This window comes from Xenopus tropicalis, chromosome 1 (assembly GCF_000004195.4).
Source record: "Xenopus tropicalis strain Nigerian chromosome 1, UCB_Xtro_10.0, whole genome shotgun sequence".
NCBI classification, from domain to species: domain Eukaryota; kingdom Metazoa; phylum Chordata; class Amphibia; order Anura; family Pipidae; genus Xenopus; species Xenopus tropicalis.
Genome location: NC_030677.2, coordinates 922,259 through 942,380, shown reverse-complemented (window position 1 = coordinate 942,380; position 20,122 = coordinate 922,259). Strand labels below are relative to the sequence as shown.

General features: G+C 50.9%; 1 protein-coding gene across 5 annotated transcripts; it reads left to right on the top strand.

The window, feature by feature from the left end:
• Positions 1 to 802: 802 nt before the first annotated feature.
• idh3b (isocitrate dehydrogenase (NAD(+)) 3 beta) lies at positions 803 to 17,414 on the top strand. 5 transcript variants are annotated; one of them, XM_031894669.1, is made up of 12 exons: positions 803 to 1,009; positions 7,982 to 8,047; positions 8,484 to 8,582; positions 8,766 to 8,886; positions 8,990 to 9,050; positions 9,536 to 9,668; positions 9,846 to 9,979; positions 10,102 to 10,204; positions 11,110 to 11,256; positions 12,242 to 12,336; positions 13,013 to 13,073; positions 17,079 to 17,414. In XM_031894669.1, exons 1-12 carry the CDS (start codon positions 974 to 976, stop codon positions 17,154 to 17,156), a joined length of 1,134 nt encoding a protein of 377 aa, XP_031750529.1. In that variant the 5' UTR covers positions 803 to 973; the 3' UTR covers positions 17,157 to 17,414.
• The last annotated feature ends 2,708 nt before the right edge of the window (positions 17,415 to 20,122 follow it).

Below are 20,122 nucleotides of genomic sequence, written 5' to 3'. Positions count from 1 at the left end.
GTATATTTGGGAAAACCTGCCTTTTTAAAGTGTATAATCACTCCCCATGCCCTGTGCCCCCTCTCCAGTTACTGGGATGGCTGGTAATTCCCTCTGGGCCCAGTCCAGCTGGGAAGTCACTACAGAAATGGATTCAGAATGTTGCATTAACCCCAGACATAATGTACATATGGGTACGTTGAACTACAACTCCCAGCAGCCCCAAGAGATCCTGAGAGTTTATAGCTTAAGGACCAACTGCAGAAAGTAACAAATGGCAGCCCCCCCACAGTAGAAAATAATGGTACAATCCCATACGCTAGGGAGCAGGGGGTAGAACAGACAGGTTGGGTAGAATAGAGTAGAAATGGGAGCCTCCGGCTATACTGTCCCATTGCATGCTGGGTATTGTAGTTTTATAGTAATCCTAGCTGTAGGCTAATAGGTAGATACAAACTACATTACCCAGCATGCATTGGGACAGACACACTAGGGGGGAAAAAACTTTGACTAGTTTCCAAACTACAAACCCGCCAAGGCTCCAAAAACTAGCCCCAAACTGTACCTTGGCGGGTTTGTACTACGGAAACCCATCTGGGCTTTATATTAGTAGCCCAATTTGACGGAAAAACCGCCAACCGGGCAACCCTAAGACTGACCAAATTAGCCCCTAACTTTATGCCGTATGTTTATCACCTAGCAGCGCAGCCGCAGAACAGCCAAGCCAGAGCATGGGGGCGTGGCCTATGCGTACTGGGTATGTATCCGCCCCTCGTACAGTAAGTGACGGGCCAGTCTCCTCCCCCCGCTGCTCAGGCACTGTGTCTGTAAGGTGCTAATATCCCATAAGCCACTGTGAGTCATTGTGCTCCCCGCTTCGTCCATCGCCCCGTAACAGGCCGGAGTGGGCGGGGTTATACAGCGGGGCTGGCGCTAGCGGAACTGAAGGAACGGCGTGTTTAACGTCACTTCCTGTCTCCTTTCAAAGGCAACTATGGCGGCGCTCAGACACTTCCTGCGCTCTACTCAGGTCTGTCAGGGACTCCCTCTCCTCTCTCTCTCTCCTCTCTCTTATTATTGTCCCTCCTGCTCTCCTGTGCCGAACCCTTCTGTCTCTCCTACCCTTCTACCCCTCAGTTATCTGCCCCGCCCCTTCTACCCCTCAGTTATCTGCCCCTCTACTGCCCCGCCCCTTCTACCCCTCAGTTATCTGCCCCTCTACTGCCCCGCCCCTTCTACCCCTCAGTTATCTGCCCCTCTACTGCCCCGCCCCTTCTACCCCTCAGTTATCTGCCCCTCTACTGCCCCGCCCCTTCTACCCCTCAGTTATCTGCCCCTCTACTGCCCCGCCCCTTCTACCCCTCAGTTATCTGCCCCGCCCCTTCTACCCCTCAGTTATCTGCCCCGCCCCTTCTACCCCTCAGTTATCTGCCCCTCTATCTGTCCTGCCCCTTCTATCCCTTAGTTATCTGCCCCTCTATCTGTCCTGCCCCTTCTACCCCTCAGTTATCTGCCCCTCTATCTGTCCCGCCCCTTCTACCCCTCAGTTATCTGCCCCTCTATCTGCCCTGCCCCTTCTACCCCTCAGTTATCTGCCCCTCTATCTGCCCTGCCCCTTCTACCCCTCAGTTATCTGCCCCTCTATCTGCCCCGCCCCTTCTACCCCTCAGTTATCTGCCCCTCTATCTGCCCTGCCCCTTCTACCCCTCAGTTATCTGCCCCTCTATCTGCCCCGCCCCTTCTACCCCTCAGTTATCTGCCCCTCTATCTGTCCCGCCCCTTCTACCCCTCAGTTATCTGCCCCTCTATCTGCCCTGCCCCTTCTACCCCTCAGTTATCTGCCCCTCTATCTGTCCTGCCCCTTCTACCCCTCAGTTATCTGCCCCTCTATCTGCCCTGCCCCTTCTACCCCTCAGTTATCTGCCCCTCTATCTGTCCCGCCCCTTCTACCCCTCAGTTATCTGCCCCTCTATCTGCCCTGCCCCTTCTACCCCTCAGTTATCTGCCCCTCTATCTGCCCCGCCCCTTCTACCCCTCAGTTATCTGCCCCTCTATCTGCCCTGCCCCTTCTACCCCTCAGTTATCTGCCCCTCTATCTGTCCCGCCCCTTCTACCCCTCAGTTATCTGCCCCTCTATCTGCCCTGCCCCTTCTATCCCTTAGTTATCTGCCCCTCTATCTGCCCTGCCCCTTCTACCCCTCAGTTATCTGCCCCTCTATCTGCCCTGCCCCTTCTACCCCTCAGTTATCTGCCCCTCTATCTGCCCTGCCCCTTCTACCCCTCAGTTATCTGCCCCTCTATCTGCCCCGCCCCTTCTATCCCTCAGTTATCTGCCCCTCTATCTGCCCTGCCCCTTCTACCCCTCAGTTATCTGCCCCTCTATCTGCCCTGCCCCTTCTACCCCTTAGTTATCTGCCCCTCTATCTGCCCTGCCCCTTCTACCCCTTAGTTATCTGCCCCTCTATCTGCCCTGCCCCTTCTACCCCTCAGTTATCTGCCCCTCTATCTGCCCTGCCCCTTCTACCCCTTAGTTATCTGCCCCTCTATCTGCCCTGCCCCTTCTACCCCTCAGTTATCTGCCCCTCTATCTGTCCTGCCCCTTCTACCCCTTAGTTATCTGCCCCTCTATCTGTCCTGCCCCTTCTACCCCTTAGTTATCTGCCCCTCTATCTGTCCTGCCCCTTCTACCCCTCAGTTATCTGCCCCTCTATCTGTCCTGCCCCTTCTACCCCTCAGTTATCTGCCCCTCTATCTGCCCCGCCCCTTCTACCCCTCAGTTATCTGCCCCTCTATCTGTCCTGCCCCTTCTACCCCTCAGTTATCTGCCCCGCCTCTTCTACCCCTTAGTTATCTGCCCTGCCCCTTCTACCTCTTAGTTATCTGCCCCTCTATCTGTCCTGCCCCTTCTACCCCTCAGTTATCTGCCCCTCCCCTTCTACCCCTTAGTTATCTGCCCTGCCCCTTCTACCCCTCAGTTATCTGCCCCTCTATCTGCCCTGCCCCTTCTACCCCTTAGTTATCTGCCCCGCCCCTTCTACCCCTTAGTTATCTGCCCCGCCCCTTCTACCCCTTAGTTATCTGCCCCTCTATCTGCCCTGCCCCTTCTACCCCTCAGTTATCTGCCCCTCTATCTGTCCTGCCCCTTCTACCCCTCAGTTATCTGCCCCTCTACTGCCCCGCCCCTTCTACCCCTCAGTTATCTGCCCCGCCCCTTCTACCCCTCAGTTATCTGCCCCTCTATCTGCCCTGCCCCTTCTACCCCTCAGTTATCTGCCCCGCCCCTTCTACCCCTCAGTTATCTGCCCCTCTATCTGTCCTGCCCCTTCTACCCCTCAGTTATCTGCCCCTCTACTGCCCCGCCCCTTCTACCCCTCAGTTATCTGCCCCTCTATCTGCCCTGCCCCTTCTACCCCTCAGTTATCTGCCCCTCTATCTGCCCCGCCCCTTCTACCCCTCAGTTATCTGCCCCTCTATCTGCCCTGCCCCTTCTACCCCTCAGTTATCTGCCCCTCTATCTGCCCCGCCCCTTCTACCCCTCAGTTATCTGCCCCTTCTACCACTCAGTTATCTGCCCCTCTATCTGCCCTGCCCCTTCTACCCCTCAGTTATCTGCCCCTCTATCTGCCCCGCCCCTTCTACCCCTCAGTTATCTGCCCCTCTATCTGCCCCGCCCCTTCTATCCCTTAGTTATCTGCCCCTCTATCTGCCCCGCCCCTTCTACCCCTCAGTTATCTGCCCCTCTATCTGTCCTGCCCCTTCTATCCCTTAGTTATCTGCCCCTCTATCTGTCCTGCCCCTTCTACCCCTCAGTTATCTGCCCCTCTATCTGTCCTGCCCCTTCTACCCCTCAGTTATCTGCCCCTCTATCTGCCCTGCCCCTTCTACCCCTCAGTTATCTGCCCCTCTATCTGTCCCGCCCCTTCTACCCCTCAGTTATCTGCCCCTCTATCTGCCCTGCCCCTTCTACCCCTCAGTTATCTGCCCCTCTATCTGCCCTGCCCCTTCTACCCCTCAGTTATCTGCCCCTCTATCTGCCCCGCCCCTTCTACCCCTCAGTTATCTGCCCCTTTATCTGCCCTGCCCCTTCTACCCCTTAGTTATCTGCCCCTCTATCTGCCCTGCCCCTTCTACCCCTTAGTTATCTGCCCCTCTATCTGCCCTGCCCCTTCTACCCCTTAGTTATCTGCCCCTCTATCTGTCCTGCCCCTTCTACCCCTTAGTTATCTGCCCCTCTATCTGTCCTGCCCCTTCTACCCCTTAGTTATCTGCCCCTCTATCTGTCCTGCCCCTTCTACCCCTCAGTTATCTGCCCCTCTATCTGTCCTGCCCCTTCTACCCCTCAGTTATCTGCCCCTCTATCTGCCCTGCCCCTTCTACCCCTCAGTTATCTGCCCCGCCCCTTCTACCCCTTAGTTATCTGCCCTGCCCCTTCTACCTCTTAGTTATCTGCCCCTCTATCTGTCCTGCCCCTTCTACCCCTCAGTTATCTGCCCCTCCCCTTCTACCCCTTAGTTATCTGCCCTGCCCCTTCTACCCCTCAGTTATCTGCCCCTCTATCTGCCCTGCCCCTTCTACCCCTTAGTTATCTGCCCCGCCCCTTCTACCCCTTAGTTATCTGCCCCGCCCCTTCTACCCCTTAGTTATCTGCCCCTCTATCTGCCCTGCCCCTTCTACCCCTCAGTTATCTGCCCCTCTATCTGTCCTGCCCCTTCTACCCCTCAGTTATCTGCCCCTCTACTGCCCCGCCCCTTCTACCCCTCAGTTATCTGCCCCGCCCCTTCTACCCCTCAGTTATCTGCCCCGCCCCTTCTACCCCTCAGTTATCTGCCCCTCTATCTGTCTTGCCCCTTCTACCCCTCAGTTATCTGCCCCTCTACTGCCCCGCCCCTTCTACCCCTCAGTTATCTGCCCCTCTATCTGCCCTGCCCCTTCTACCCCTCAGTTATCTGTTCCTCTATCTGCCCCGCCCCTTCTACCCCTCAGTTATCTGCCCCTCTATCTGCCCTGCCCCTTCTACCCCTCAGTTATCTGCCCCTCTATCTGCCCCGCCCCTTCTACCCCTCAGTTATCTGCCCCTCTATCTGCCCTGCCCCTTCTACCCCTCAGTTATCTGCCCCTCTATCTGCCCCGCCCCTTCTACCCCTCAGTTATCTGCCCCTTCTACCACTCAGTTATCTGCCCCTCTATCTGCCCTGCCCCTTCTACCCCTCAGTTATCTGCCCCTCTATCTGCCCCGCCCCTTCTACCCCTCAGTTATCTGCCCCTCTATCTGCCCCGCCCCTTCTATCCCTTAGTTATCTGCCCCTCTATCTGTCCTGCCCCTTCTACCCCTCAGTTATCTGCCCCTCTATCTGCCCCGCCCCTTCTACCCCTCAGTTATCTGCCCCTCTATCTGCCCTGCCCCTTCTACCCCTCAGTTATCTGCCCCTCTATCTGCCCCGCCCCTTCTACCCCTCAGTTATCTGCCCCTTCTACCACTCAGTTATCTGCCCCTCTATCTGCCCTGCCCCTTCTACCCCTCAGTTATCTGCCCCTCTATCTGCCCCGCCCCTTCTACCCCTCAGTTATCTGCCCCTCTATCTGCCCCGCCCCTTCTATCCCTTAGTTATCTGCCCCTCTATCTGTCCTGCCCCTTCTACCCCTCAGTTATCTGCCCCTCTATCTGCCCCGCCCCTTCTACCCCTCAGTTATCTGCCCCTCTATCTGCCCCGCCCCTTCTATCCCTTAGTTATCTGCCCCTCTATCTGTCCTGCCCCTTCTACCCCTCAGTTATCTGCCCCTCTATCTGCCCCGCCCCTTCTACCCCTCAGTTATCTGCCCCTCTATCTGTCCTGCCCCTTCTACCCCTCAGTTATCTGCCCCTCTATCTGCCCCGCCCCTTCTACCCCTCAGTTATCTGCCCCTCTATCTGTCCCGCCCCTTCTACCCCTTAGTTATCTGCCCCTCTATCTGTCCTGCCCCTTCTACCCCTCAGTTATCTGCCCCTCTATCTGCCCCGCCCCTTCTACCCCTCAGTTATTTGCCCCTCTATCTGCCCCGCCCCTTCTATCCCTTAGTTATCTGCCCCTCTATCTGTCCTGCCCCTTCTACCCCTCAGTTATCTGCCCCTCTATCTGTCCCGCCCCTTCTACCCCTCAGTTATCTGCCCCTCTATCTGCCCTGCCCCTTCTACCCCTCAGTTATCTGCCCCTCTATCTGCCCCGCCCCTTCTACCCCTCAGTTATCTGCCCCTCTATCTGCCCTGCCCCTTCTACCCCTCAGTTATCTGCCCCTCTATCTGCCCTGCCCCTTCTACCCCTTAGTTATCTGCCCCTCTATCTGCCCTGCCCCTTCTACCCCTTAGTTATCTGCCCTGCCCCTTCTACCCCTTAGTTATCTGCCCCTCTATCTGCCCTGCCCCTTCTACCCCTTAGTTATCTGCCCCTCTATCTGCCCTGCCCCTTCTACCCCTTAGTTATCTGCCCCTCTATCTGCCCTGCCCCTTCTACCCCTTAGTTATCTGCCCCTCTATCTGCCCTGCCCCTTCTACCCCTTAGTTATCTGCCCCTATTTCTGCCCTGCCCCTTCTACCCCTCAGTTATCTGCCCCTCTATCTGTCCTGCCCCTTCTACCCCTTAGTTATCTGCCCCTCTATCTGTCCTGCCCCTTCTACCCCTTAGTTATCTGCCCCTCTATCTGTCCTGCCCCTTCTACCCCTTAGTTATCTGCCCCTCTATCTGTCCTGCCCCTTCTACCCCTTAGTTATCTTCCCCTCTATCTGTCCTGCCCCTTCTACCCCTCAGTTATCTGCCCCTCTATCTGTCCTGCCCCTTCTACCCCTCAGTTATCTGCCCCTCTATCTGCCCTGCCCCTTCTACCCCTCAGTTATCTGCCCCTCCCCTTCTACCCCTTAGTTATCTGCCCTGCCCCTTCTACCTCTTAGTTATCTGCCCCTCTATCTGTCCTGCCCCTTCTACCCCTCAGTTATCTGCCCCTCCCCTTCTACCCCTTAGTTATCTGCCCTGCCCCTTCTACCCCTCAGTTATCTGCCCCTCTATCTGCCCTGCCCCTTCTACCCCTTAGTTATCTGCCCCGCCCCTTCTACCCCTTAGTTATCTGCCCCGCCCCTTCTACCCCTTAGTTATCTGCCCCTCTATCTGCCCTGCCCCTTCTACCCCTCAGTTATCTGCCCCTCTATCTGCCCCGCCCCTTCTACCCCTTAGTTATCTGCCCCTCTATCTGTCCTGCCCCTTCTACCCCTCAGTTATCTGCCCCTCTATCTGTCCTGCCCCTTCTACCCCTCAGTTATCTGCCCCTCTATCTGCCCTGCCCCTTCTACCCCTCAGTTATCTGTCCCTCTATCTGCCCTGCCCCTTCTACCCCTCAGTTATCTGCCCCTCTATCTGCCCTGCCCCTTCTACCCCTCAGTTATCTGCCCCTCTATCTGCCCTGCCCCTTCTACCCCTCAGTTATCTGCCCCTCTATCTGCCCTGCCCCTTCTACCCCTCAGTTATCTGCCCCTCTATCTGCCCTGCCCCTTCTACCCCTCAGTTATCTGCCCCTCTATCTGCCCTGCCCCTTCTACCCCTCAGTTATCTGCCCCTCTATCTGCCCTGCCCCTTCTACCCCTCAGTTATCTGCCCCTCTATCTGCCCTGCCCCTTCTACCCCTCAGTTATCTGCCCCTCTATCTGCCCTGCCCCTTCTACCCCTCAGTTATCTGCCCCTCTATCTGCCCTGCCCCTTCTACCCCTCAGTTATCTGCCCCTCTATCTGCCCTGCCCCTTCTACCACTCAGTTATCTGCCCCCTCTAATTAAGCCCTCTATCTGTCTTGCCCCTTCTCCCCCCTATTCTTATGTGTTCTGCCCTTTTTATCTCCCCTGCTGCTATCTGCCCTGCATCTTCTACCCCCTCACCCTGCCCAGTTCTGTCTCTATATGGCTTATCCTATATATTACCTGTACCCATCAGCTGCCCCTCTGCCCCACTCCTGCCCTCCTGCCAACCAGTAATGTTTCTCTCTCACAGCTGTACCCACAGATCAGCCTGGCACGGCGCCCCCTATGCACCTCCCCCTTGGTACAGCAGGTAAGGGCACCTATAACCTGTAGCCCCATGCCCGGTACATCACTGGTGATTGCCCACGCCCACTTTCTTTGCAGGGCCCTGATGCCCCAGGTAGTGAAGCAGATGTATTGCCCCAGGGCACGGGGCAGAATAGGATGCAGCACTGATGTTGGGCTTAGGTGAAACAGAAGGGGGTACTAGCTCGTTAGGGTGACAGTGTAGGGTTGTAGGGTGCCCAGTTCTAGATGCAGTTTGATTTTCTGTGGGTGGAGCTTGATTTGTCCATATGGGGTGGGGTTATGCTTGTCCCTTCTGAGCCACAGGGGAGCCCCACTAAATTACTGGGGAGCCACAGGACCCATGGTGCCTTGTAACATATACCCCGGGCCTAGGGGTGCCACTGCCCTTACCGTGTACTTGGGACCTGCAGCTGAGCTGATCGTTCTTGTCCCCACAGGCTGAACCGGGCAAGTCAGATGGGGCTTTTCATGTCACCATGATCCCTGGGGATGGAGTGGGACCGGAGCTGATGCACTCGGTGAGAGAGGTGTTCAAGGTAAGTGCCAGTCAGTGGGAAGGGGAGCTTGTGACTTCCCTACTCTGTGGGAACCTCTGCCATAAAATGACAGACAAGGGTTGCCCTGGTGGTAGAATGAGGAACTGCAGAAGGTGCATCAGTGCAGCAATGAGTAGGGAATGCTGGGATTGGTTCCCACAGAGGTTTCTTGGCTTCCCGCAGGCAGCTGATGTGCCGGTGGAGTTTGATGAGCACCATCTGAGCGAGGTGCAGAACATGGCCTCCAAGGAGAAGCTGGACGAGGTCCTGGCCTCCATGCAGGCAAATAAGGTGGCGATTAAAGGTACGGGGGTTATGGGTGTCTGTACTGGGAGTCACATGGGTTGGATTCGATATGGGGGAGGGGGGTAAGTATATCATTTCTCACTGCCTTTCTCTGTCTCTAGGGAAGATCCACACCCCCATGGAGTATAAAGGGGAACTGGCGTCGTATGAAATGAGACTCCGGTACGGGATAACAGACAGTTCCGCGTTCTAATGGATCCAATTATCTGTCGCCCTTACTGGCTTATGGTTGGCTGCCCTTACCCTTGCTGGCTTATGGTTGGCTGCCCTTACCCTTGCTGGCTTATGGTTGGCTGCCCTTACCCTTGCTGGCTTATGGTTGGCTGCCCTTTCCCTTGCTGGTTTATGGTTGGCTGCCCTTTCCCTTGCTGGCTTATGGTTGGCTGCCCTTTCCCTGTTTGGCTGCCCTTTCTCTTGCTGGCTTATGGTTGGTTGCCCTTTCCCTTGCTGGCTTATGGGTGGCTGCCCTTTCCCTTGCTGGCTTATGGGTGGCTGCCCTTTCCCTGTTTGGCTGCCCTTTCTCTTGTGGTTGGCTGCCCTTACCCTTCTGGGGAAAGAGCACTATAGGACTGGTGCTAATGCTGATATGTACATGTCCCTTGGGGCCAAAGCTCTGGGGGGCACTGACCATCTCCCCCTCCCCGTAGGCGCAAGCTGGACCTCTTTGCTAACGTGGTGCATGTGAACAGCCTCCCCGGCTACAAGACCCGGCACAACAATCTGGACCTGGTGATTATTCGGGAGCAGACGGAGGGAGAGTACAGCTCTCTGGAGCACGAGGTGTGTAGCTGGTATTTACCCCCTCTTGGAGATGTGTCCCCTGTAGAAGTATCGGCACAAGTGTACTTAGTGCTTTACTAGCCATAAACAGTGCCGGGTACAGTTACTATAAATACACAGTTGGAATGAGGTGCGTCGAGGAGCTTACAGTCTATTTGTTGTGCTTGTTTCGGGCAGAGCGTCAGCGGAGTCATCGAGTGCCTTAAAATCATAACCAGAGAGAAGTCCAACCGCATTGCCAAGTTTGCGTTTGATTATGCCACCAAGAAGGGCAGATCCAAGGTCACTGCTGTGCACAAAGCCAATATCATGTGAGTGTGGGGCAGATACCCGCTGGCCGAGGGGCTGTAGGAGCCTCCCTGTAGGTATGGGGGGTGCCGCTATTTATGGCTTGTACCGTATTGTTATATATTCATGTCTTCCTGCCTCACAGGAAGCTGGGAGATGGGCTGTTCCTGCAGTGCTGTAAGGAAGTGGCACAACTGTACCCCAAGATACAATTTGACACAATGATTATTGACAACTGCTGCATGCAGGTAAGGACTACCTACTGGTGCCCAACTACTACTACTGGCAGTAGCTGTTTATACCGCCTGTCTCCCCTCTCTGTATCACCCTGCAGTGGGAGGAGCAGATTATACCTCCCGTCTCCCCTCTCTGTATCACCTTGCAGTGGGAGGGGCAGATTATACCGCCTGTCTCCCCTCTCTGTACCACCCTGCAGTGGGAGGAGCAGATTATACATCCCGTCTCCCCTCTCTGTATCACCCTGCAGTGGGAGGAGCAGATTATACCTCCCGTCTCCCCTCTCTGTATCACCCTGCAGTGGGAGGAGCAGATTATACATCCCGTCTCCCCTCTCTGTATCACCCTGCAGTGGGAGGAGCAGATTATACCTCCCGTCTCCCCTCTCTGTATCACCCTGCAGTGGGAGGAGCAGATTATACCTCCCGTCTCCCCTCTCTGTATCACCCTGCAGTGGGAGGAGCAGATTATACCTCCCGTCTCCCCTCTCTGTATCACCCTGCAGTGGGAGGAGCAGATTATACATCCCGTCTCCCCTCTCTGTATCACCCTGCAGTGGGAGGAGCAGATTATACCTCCCGTCTCCCCTCTCTGTATCACCCTGCAGTGGGAGGAGCAGATTATACCTCCCGTCTCCCCTCTCTGTATCACCCTGCAGTGGGAGGAGCAGACCACAGACCCCAAGTAGCAGCCAGACCTGTTGCAAAACAATAGACTTAACTCCTTAAAACAATAATGCAACAAGCAGTCCTCCCTGTTCATCACAGTTAGAATGTATGTATCCAAGAATTCCCTTTATTTTCACCACTAGAGGGCAGTGTTCCAACCCAGTCCCCCATGTTTGTGAGTTCCCTGTGTATGACGTGTCTCTGCCCCCCCACGATCCTGTGAGTAACCCCCTCGTGTCTCTTGGCAGCTGGTGCAGAACCCATACCAGTTTGATGTGCTGGTCATGCCCAACCTGTATGGCAATATCATCGATAACCTGGCGGCTGGGCTGGTCGGGGGCGCTGGGGTGGTGCCAGGGGAGAGTTACAGTGCGGAATACGCCGTGTTTGAGACGGTGAGTGTGAGACACTGGGAAGCTTCACATTCGTAACGATCTACTGCATGGCACCTCCACATTGGAGGATCTCTTACGTATGGCTACAGGGTAGGGGGAGGGTTGGGTATCTAGTATATGGGGGAAGGGTGGGTATCTAGTATATGGGGATACGGTTGCAGGGTAGGGGGAGGGTGGGTATCTAGTATATGGGGGAAGGGTGGGTATCTAGTATATGGGGATACGGTTGCAGGGTAGGGGGAGGGTGGGTATCTAGTATATGGGGGTATTGTTACAGGGTAGGGGGAGGGTGGGTATCTAGTATATGGAGGTATTGTTACAGGGTAGGGTGGGTATCTAGTATATGGGGGTACGGTTACAGGGTAGGGGGAGGGTGGGTATCTAGTATATGGAGGTATTGTTACAGGGTAGGGTGGGTATCTAGTATATGGGGGTACGGTTACAGGGTAGGGGGAGGGTGGGTATCTAGTATATGGAGGTATTGTTACAGGGTAGGGTGGGTATCTAGTATATGGGGGTACGGTTACAGGGTAGGGGGAGGCTGGGTATCTAGTATATGGAGGTATTGTTACAGGGTAGGGGGAGGGTGGGTATCTAGTATATGGAGGTATTGTTACAGGGTAGGGTGGGTATCTAGTATATGGGGGTACGGTTACAGGGTAGCGGGAAGGTGGGTATCTAGTATATGGGGGTATTGTTACAGGGTAGGGAGAGGGTTGGGTATCTAGTATATGGGGGTACGGTTACAGGGTAGCGGGGAGGGTGGGTATCTAGTATATGGGGGTACGGTTACAGGGTAGCGGGAAGGTGGGTATCTAGTATATGGGGGTATTGTTACAGGGTAGGGAGAGGGTTGGGTATCTAGTATATGGGGGTACGGTTACAGGGTAGCGGGGAGGGTGGGTATCTAGTATATGGGGGTACGGTTACAGGGTAGGGGGAGGAGTCTGTATTATAACCAATGTTTCTGTATTACCCCCCGCAGGGTGCACGCCACCCTTTCGCACAAGCCGTGGGCAGGAATATCGCCAACCCGACTGCAATGTTACTTTCTGCAACAAACATGCTGCGCCACCTGAAGTGAGTTCTACTGTAACCGCTCTGTGTGTGTCTGTGAGCTGTACTTGTGCTTTTATGGTTGTGAGTTGTAGGTGTGCTTAGAACTGCCTCTGCTGGGGCAAATAAGCACAATATGTAAAAACACAATCACATTGCGGTACAACAGGAACCCAAGAGAGAGTTTCTTTTTTTATTAATCCTCCCCCCCCCCCCCCCCACATCAGCCAATGAATGGGCAGAGTTCTGCCTTTTGCTCCCACACTACTTCCTGTTACAGTTAGAGCTGCATCACTTCCTGTCAGCTGATCTCTGAGGGAGCACACAGCCCATCACTAAATGGCGGCTCAAGGGAAAGGATGTAAAAGGGCAATATTTACTGATATATATATTCCAGTTTGGGGAGAATCTTTAATAGGTCACTTAACATAACATAAACTATCTGTTGGTTACGTATTCATTCTGGGGGTATAGTTTCCCTTTAACCATGGCAAATGAGGCAGTGCAGAGCTGAGTGTATGTGTGAGTGACAGAAGGGGGCGCAATCCTAACCAAGCCTCGCACTCCATATACTGTAGCTGTACCCAGCACTGCCCAGGTTATGGCTGCCCCTTTGCTCGTACCTTATCCCCGGGCCCTTTGCCTTTATCACTAACCATAAATGTGCCGGATAAACCCCTCCTCCTGTTTTATCTTTCAGCCTCGAGTATCACTCAAATCTCATCTCTGATGCTGTGAAAAAAGTCATTAAACAGGGAAAGGTAAGTGCCCCCTTCTCCTCCACTCTGTCAGACCACGAGACTTGGTGAGCGAGTGCCTCCTCTCTATGGTTAAATCCAGCCCGAGTGTGAGTGGCTGATTCACTCCTTACTGATTTGGTCTGATAGGGCAGTGCCAGAGTGGTATTCGCCAGAGGAAACAAGTACAAATATTTCTACATTCCCTATACCCAGGGCCAAGCCCCATACATCCCCCCCAACCCCAGGTTCTGACGAGGTCTCTGTTTATCTTTAGGCTCTTAGCCCCCCTACATACATTATCATTCAGTGTAACCGCTGCCCGGCACATTGCTCCCCATTTTTCTTTTGCTGCTTCCCATCTCACTTTTCTTTTGGTTCATTTGGCTGTTTGTGTTCTCTCCTGTGCGGCTGCCCCTCAGGTGCGGACCCGAGATATGGGAGGTTATTCCACGACAACGGACTTCATCAAGGCTGTGATTGACGGCTTACACTATCGCCATTCCTACTAGTGCCCCCCTTGTGGCTGTTGTGCACTTTGCTTTGTGTCCCTTGTGGGGTCGTCGTCTCCCTGCCTTTCCCTGCGCGGTTTCTGTCTCAGCCTCCGTCTTACAGTGGGTTAGCCAGGCATATAAAGGGTTAATGGATACAGACCATCCTTGTGCCACCCCTGGGCCTAGGGTAACCCATAAATTGGGTGGGTGCCAGGGATTCAGCAAGTTCTACCCTGTAATACAGATCTAAGAACTGGGAGAGAACCTTCAGCCGCTGCTCATTTCCTGTTACTGGGCGCCCTTGCCAGTCGGCCAATAAAACTGCTCTATAAGGGGCTCATTGCTCCACAAGCAGTCAGTCTGGGCCCAAGTGGTTCCGACTGTGGGAGCTCTAGCCTGGGCAAAGTATTGGGGCAGGTTGTGCCAGGCTGATGCCCAGCTTTGGAGCATTTACACACACACTGCCCACCCCCAGTGCCGCACAAATAAAAACCTTTATTTTTCATTAAAGCTCTTTTGTTTATTTGTTTTTGTTGAGTTTTGCATTTTAGAAGCGCTGCCCCCTTTACATTCTATAATTCTTCTGCCAAACTCTAAACATTAATCCCCTCATCATAGGGCTGTTAGCCCGGAGTAACTCCCCTCAATTCTACCTTTCATCTGTCGGCCCAAGAGAAAGTGACAGATATGGGCTCACACCACCCCTAGGGCCCTTGTTTTGTGGAGGATACTGGGAGATGTACCAGTGAAATGGCAACCAGCACCTCCTCCACATCCCTCTCTACTCCTCTCTTGGTCATTTACTATGGGTATAAGTTGGCCAAGTAGAGCAGCAGCTCATTCCATGTAGTTGGCCAGTGCATTGACAAACTACCGGTTTGTGGGTCAAGTTATATCAAAATGCTTATGGCATACATAGCAATCTATATCGCTCCTTTAAAGAAACAATAACAACTAAAAAATATAAAAATGTTTTACAGTAAATAAAATGCACTGGGAAAAGTTCTGTTGGCTTCAGAAAGGCTACTATAGTTTATGTAATAAGATGCTGTGTTGCCATGGGGGATTTTTAAACTAAAATAGGGCTAAATGGCAGATAAGCTCTGTAAAACACCATTGTATTCTATCATTGTATATATCAATATTTAAAATATTACTTTAAAATATTTTCATTTTATTTTTTGGTGTTCCTTTTAAGACAACCCATATGCAATCCAGATGTTGTGGCTGATCAATAAGGGCTGGTACTTACAAGCATTTTTTTAATGCATTCAGAGTGCATTTGAGTCAGTTTGAGTGCACCTAAACGCATTTACTAATTGATTGCATTGTATTCTGCCTGGTTGGCCTCACAAGCTTTCAGACTTGCATTTCACTCCATTTGCGTTTCATCGTTTCAGCATGCTGCATCCTCTTGCGCTTGCCACTTGTTCAGTGCGCCTAAACGCTGTAACAAGCCATGCGTTGCAACTCATCCACTCAGATAGAGTAGTGTCTCGGCTTAATGTTCCCTGGTCCTGGGCTTTTCATTAACAATGACCAGTTCTGCTCTGACCTGTCAAACTGTCTTTATACTAAGATCGCCCAGCACTTCAATGAAAGTGTGGGATGAGTGTAAGTGATGGCGGAGGAAAGGGTAGGAAGAGTGAGCATGATGATGAAGAAGGTAGGAAGAATGGAAATGTTGAAGGAGAAAAGGGAGAGTAGAGTGGATAGAGGATTGGTTAGAAAGTGGAAATGATGTAGGAAAACATAGGTAAGCTGGAAAAGATAGGGGAGAGGAAATGGTTGGATGAGTGGAAATGATAGAGGCAAAAGGGAAGGAAGAGTGGAAATGATAGAGGCAAAAGGGAAGGAAGAGTGGAAATGATGGAGGAGGAAAGGGCAGAAAGCAGAGATGATGGAGAATGAGGAAAGGGCAGGGATAAAGGAGGAGGAAAGGGTAGAAAAAATGGAAATGATGGAAAAGAGGACAGGGTAGGAAGAGGTGGAAAGGACAGAGTGTGTTGGTAGATTTACCTAGCGGAACCTTATCTTATATAACAAGACTCAGAGAAGAGGTGATTAGCAGGAACGGCTGCTTTATTGTAAGCCAAACATACAGTCTTGTTGGAAGCCTTCAGCCACCCAGAATGATTGTGCCTTTTATAGCCTACTCATTTAGCATTCACAGATAACAGGAGGTACACAAGTTACTTGTGAGAATGCTATAGGTTAATTCTAACCCACCCAAAGAATCCTGTAGGTCACAACTAGCCCACCCACAGATGTTCTGCTTGGACAGCATTTACACCATGGCCTGCTAACTGTCAACCTGCAGGGTACAGATAAGGCTGAATTAGCTTAGTCATCTTTTGTTCTGTGCGCCTTTTGCTACTACAGAGAATGGAAAATGTGTCTATTATTTGTGTAACACTTCTGTATTATTTAATATACTGTACCTGTGTTTAAATGTCCCTGTAAAACTCACTTGCCTTGGGTTGTCTCTTAGGAGACACCTGTGGGGCCTTAGGCTGGTCCAGGCTGGCAATCTGTGTATTTAGGCAAATGCCAGAGGGGCAACTGTAATATGCCCTAGCCTAGACAGTCACTATTTATTGGACTGGTGTAGACTGTTTGGAACACTCTATATTTGTAATACTAAGGCCTATTTTGATTTCCATTATTATTTATTCTATTCTATTTATTCTATTATTATGACTTAACATTATCAGTGAGTGTCTCCATCAAGTGGAAATGATGGAGACGGAGGATAGGTTAGAAAGAGTGGAAATGATGAAGATAGTAGCAGAAACAGTGGAAATGATGAAGATAGTAGCAGAAACAGTGGAAATGATGAAGATAGTAGCAGAAACAGTGGAAATGATGAAGAATGAGACAGAAATAGTGGAAATGATGGAGGAAGACAAAAAGGCAGGAAGAGTCAAAATGATAGGAGAGGTGGACTGGGTAGAAACAGTGAAGATGATGGAGGAGGAAATTATAGAACCAGTAGAGAGGGAAATGATGGAGGAGAAGGAGGAAGGGGCAGAAAGATTGGAAATGATGGAGGAGAAGGAGGAAGGGGCAGAAAGATTGGAAATGATGGAGGAGAAGGAGGAAAGAGCAGAAAGTGGAAATGATGGAGAGGCTGAATGGGTAGAAACAGTGAAGATGATGGAGGATTACATTACATTAACATTTATTTATAAAGCGCCAACATATTCCGCAGCAAGGATAGGACCAGTGGAGATGATGGAGGAGGAGAGAAGGGTAGGTAGAAGAATAGAAATTGGAGGAAAGGGTAGGAACTATCAAGTTGATGGTGAAGGTGGAACGGTTAGAAAGAATGGAGATGATGAAGAGGAAAATCATTTGTGATTGATCCAGGGATCAATTTGGGGGCCAATGGTCCGTGCATTAGGTGCCCCTCTTCAGTTTGGGCAGCAGTATACAAAACTAGACGCAGTACGTGTGGGAGCCACACATACCCCAAAGGCTGGCCGTGGGTGGGAGTTGTTCCAAACGTAACCTTCTGTTCCCTGTGTGCCCTCAGGTGCGTACGACTGACATGGGAGGTTACGCTACTTCTCTGGATTACACACAGGCCGTCATCTCCAACCTGAGCTCTTAGGGGCATCTGTGCCAACAACGGGTTCCTCTGCACCAGGATTGGGGGCAAAAGTGTTCTTCTGTGTGTCCCAGCAAAGCACAATCCCTGCTCTGCCTGTTTTCCAAGCGTCTACTTGCACTATTTATTTATTGTCTTCTGGGAAATGAGGGTCTAGCGTGTGATTGGCCAGTGAGCTTCACTCTGAATCTACCCGCTGCCCCCTTCTAGCGCCTACCTACTTGCCCCTCTGTGTGTGCAATAAACATGTATGTGAAGCCACTGGTCTGGGTGTAGTTTGTACTAGAGAGTAATATTAGTGAAAGAGCGCCCCCTAATTGCACCACTATATATAATTACTGCTGGTACTGATATGGGATGTGACCATGTTCTGGTATCTTTGTGCATCTGAAGCAGAGGAATAAACCGGACTGGACATGTGGCTCTGAAACCCACAGGGATCCAAATCTCAGTTCCAAGAGACCCAATAATAATAATCTGGGATCTGGAAGGTTTTATACTGTACATGTAGAAGAGTGTTTACATTGGAATCCACCAATAAATATTACAAGAAAGGGCAGAACACACACTTTGGCTGCACCAATTCTGTGGTTCTGTTTCTGACCTGGTCCATCTGACTACACCTTGCTCTGTCCTTACCAGCTCTTTAATATGAATAGCAATACGTTGGGGCAGATTCTAATCAATGGGAAAATTTTATTTTATGGTTTATCACGTCTGTATACAGGGACTTTACATTATTGCAGTAGACACAAAATTGCCCAACTATACTATATAATACAATGCCAATAAACTTTCCTTCTCCATTGATGTTTTAAAATGAGCGTATATTTAATTATAATTAAATTTTCTTTAGTTATGCAAAAATAGTTTTGGGTGGGGATCTCACTGAAGCCCTGCCTGCTATACACATGGCTGAGACCCAGAAGCCACAACACTGAGCAGCAGAACAGCGGCCACTTTATTCAACACAGGGGGCAACATCTCCTTAAGACTAGAACTTTCACACGTTAGTTTCTGTGCTTATAAATATGAGATGCCAACGAGAAGACAACAGCTCTCTATACATTTCATTTCATCTTCTTGGTCAAGCAATGAGTAAACACATGAACGGAGCTTCTCTACCTCTACGATACAGAGCCTACTGGAGGGCCCAACCCAAAGGAACCGGCATAGGCATATTGTTTATAAGCTATTGGCTGGGGCTGGAGGTGAACATGGCCGTACTGGATGGGGGTCTCTTCCCATCCTCAAAGATTCCACCACCTTCTATTCAATTTTATTTACCACCTCTTAGATGTCACGTATCATAAAAACAAGCCTTAATGTTTCCCACCCAAGGGTGATCTAGACCTCTAATGGTCCATGGGAGTTTAGATCAGCAGCTGGCTTTCTGGGATGTCTTGGGATGAACCTGAAGAAAATAAGTTGCCTGACAGGACGTCTGTGCTAATTTGCAATTATTACTTGCAGCCCCTTCAGAAGTTTGGGATTGCAGAGTTTACTTTGTGACCTATAGAGATCTGCAATAATATTCCATTTGTATTCTGATATTTAGTCTCTAAAGCATGAGTAGGATATATATAAATATATTAGAAGATTATCAGCACTTTCCCCCCAATAAATTAGACTTCGTGTTATTTTCAGGTATCAGTAAAATAATGTAACATTTGGGCAGAAATATACAGGCTAAAAGCCCCGCGCTTGAGGTGAGTATGGCAAATATCTCCACACACACAGTGTTTTTGCCTTTGGTGCTCAGATAGGCCGGGATCATTGTGATCCAAACACTGCAGAAGAGCAGCATGCTGAAAGTGATGTACTTGGCCTCATTAAAACTGTCCGGTAAGCTCCGAGCTAAAAATGCTAAAACAAAACTAACAGCTGCCAGAAGCCCCATATACCCAATAACTGAGTAAAAGCCAATAGCTGAGCCCTCATTGCACTGAATGATGATGGTTCCAGGGGAAGTGTGAATGTCCAGTTCCTGAAAGGGAGGAGAAATGGCCAACCAAGTCATGCAGATGATTATTTGAATGGATGAGCAGAACAAGACTACAGAATTGGACAGTTTGACTCCCAGCCATTTTCTCCATGAGCTCCCTGGCTTGGTGGCTTTGAAAGCAACACAAACCATGATAGTCTTGGCCAGGAGAGAAGAGACAGCTATGGAGAAGGTGATTCCAAAAGTGATGATGCGCAGCATGCAGGTTATATCCACAGGGCGACCGAGGAACAGAAACACACTGAGGAAGCTCAGCTTGATGGAGACAAGGAGGAGGAAGCTCAGGCTCCGGTTGTTGGCTCTCACTATGGGGGAGTCCAGGTATTTAATAAAAATTCCCAATATCAGCTGAGTTTTAAGGCCAAAAAGTACTGAGACAAGTGAAATAAAGGCAGAGATGAGATCTTTAGTGTATGAGAGAAATTCTTCCTTTCTTCCAATACACTGATTCTTCTTCTCATTTGGCCATTCCATATCTGAACATCTTGTACAACTCACACTGTCTGTAACGATAGCAAAGAGAAAGCAATAATTTGTGTAGTTTCAACTAAATAGGTTCCCTGTACCCCAACTCTCAGTTTTTTCACTATAAACTGCCACCCTAGCGCATTAGTATGACCCACAGGTGGGGTAATAAATCTATGTCCCTTCTCCCGAAAGCTTTCATAAGACTGCTGTAGATATTTATTTGCTGTAGATATTTTATTGTAATACGAGAATGAAGAAAAGCAGACATTCCTTATTAGATACTATATATGTTCACATAAACATACAATGTCAAACATAAGAGGGGGCAAAGGATGCCCCCCATAGTGGCCCCATGCCTTTGAAGATAGAACCCCCTTACTAATTGTGGATCAACAGGTATTCCCAAACCAAATCAATGAATAGAGCACAATCATTGTAGAAAACGTTCTGTAACCCCTATCATGGGGTATGAACAAGTACAAGGATTTAACGTCTA

What these genes read in the sequence shown, in the direction of transcription:
- idh3b (XM_031894589.1), top strand. Translation starts at nt 974, where the DNA reads ATGGCGGCGCTCAGACACTTCCTGCGCTCTACTCAG. An exon ending in ACTTCCTGCGCTCTACTCAG is followed by an intron (nt 1,010 to 7,981) that starts GTCTGTCAGGGA and finishes AATGTTTCTCTC; the next exon opens with TCACAGCTGTACCCACAGAT. An exon ending in ACAGCTCTCTGGAGCACGAG is followed by an intron (nt 9,669 to 9,845) that starts GTGTGTAGCTGG and finishes TGTTTCGGGCAG; the next exon opens with AGCGTCAGCGGAGTCATCGA.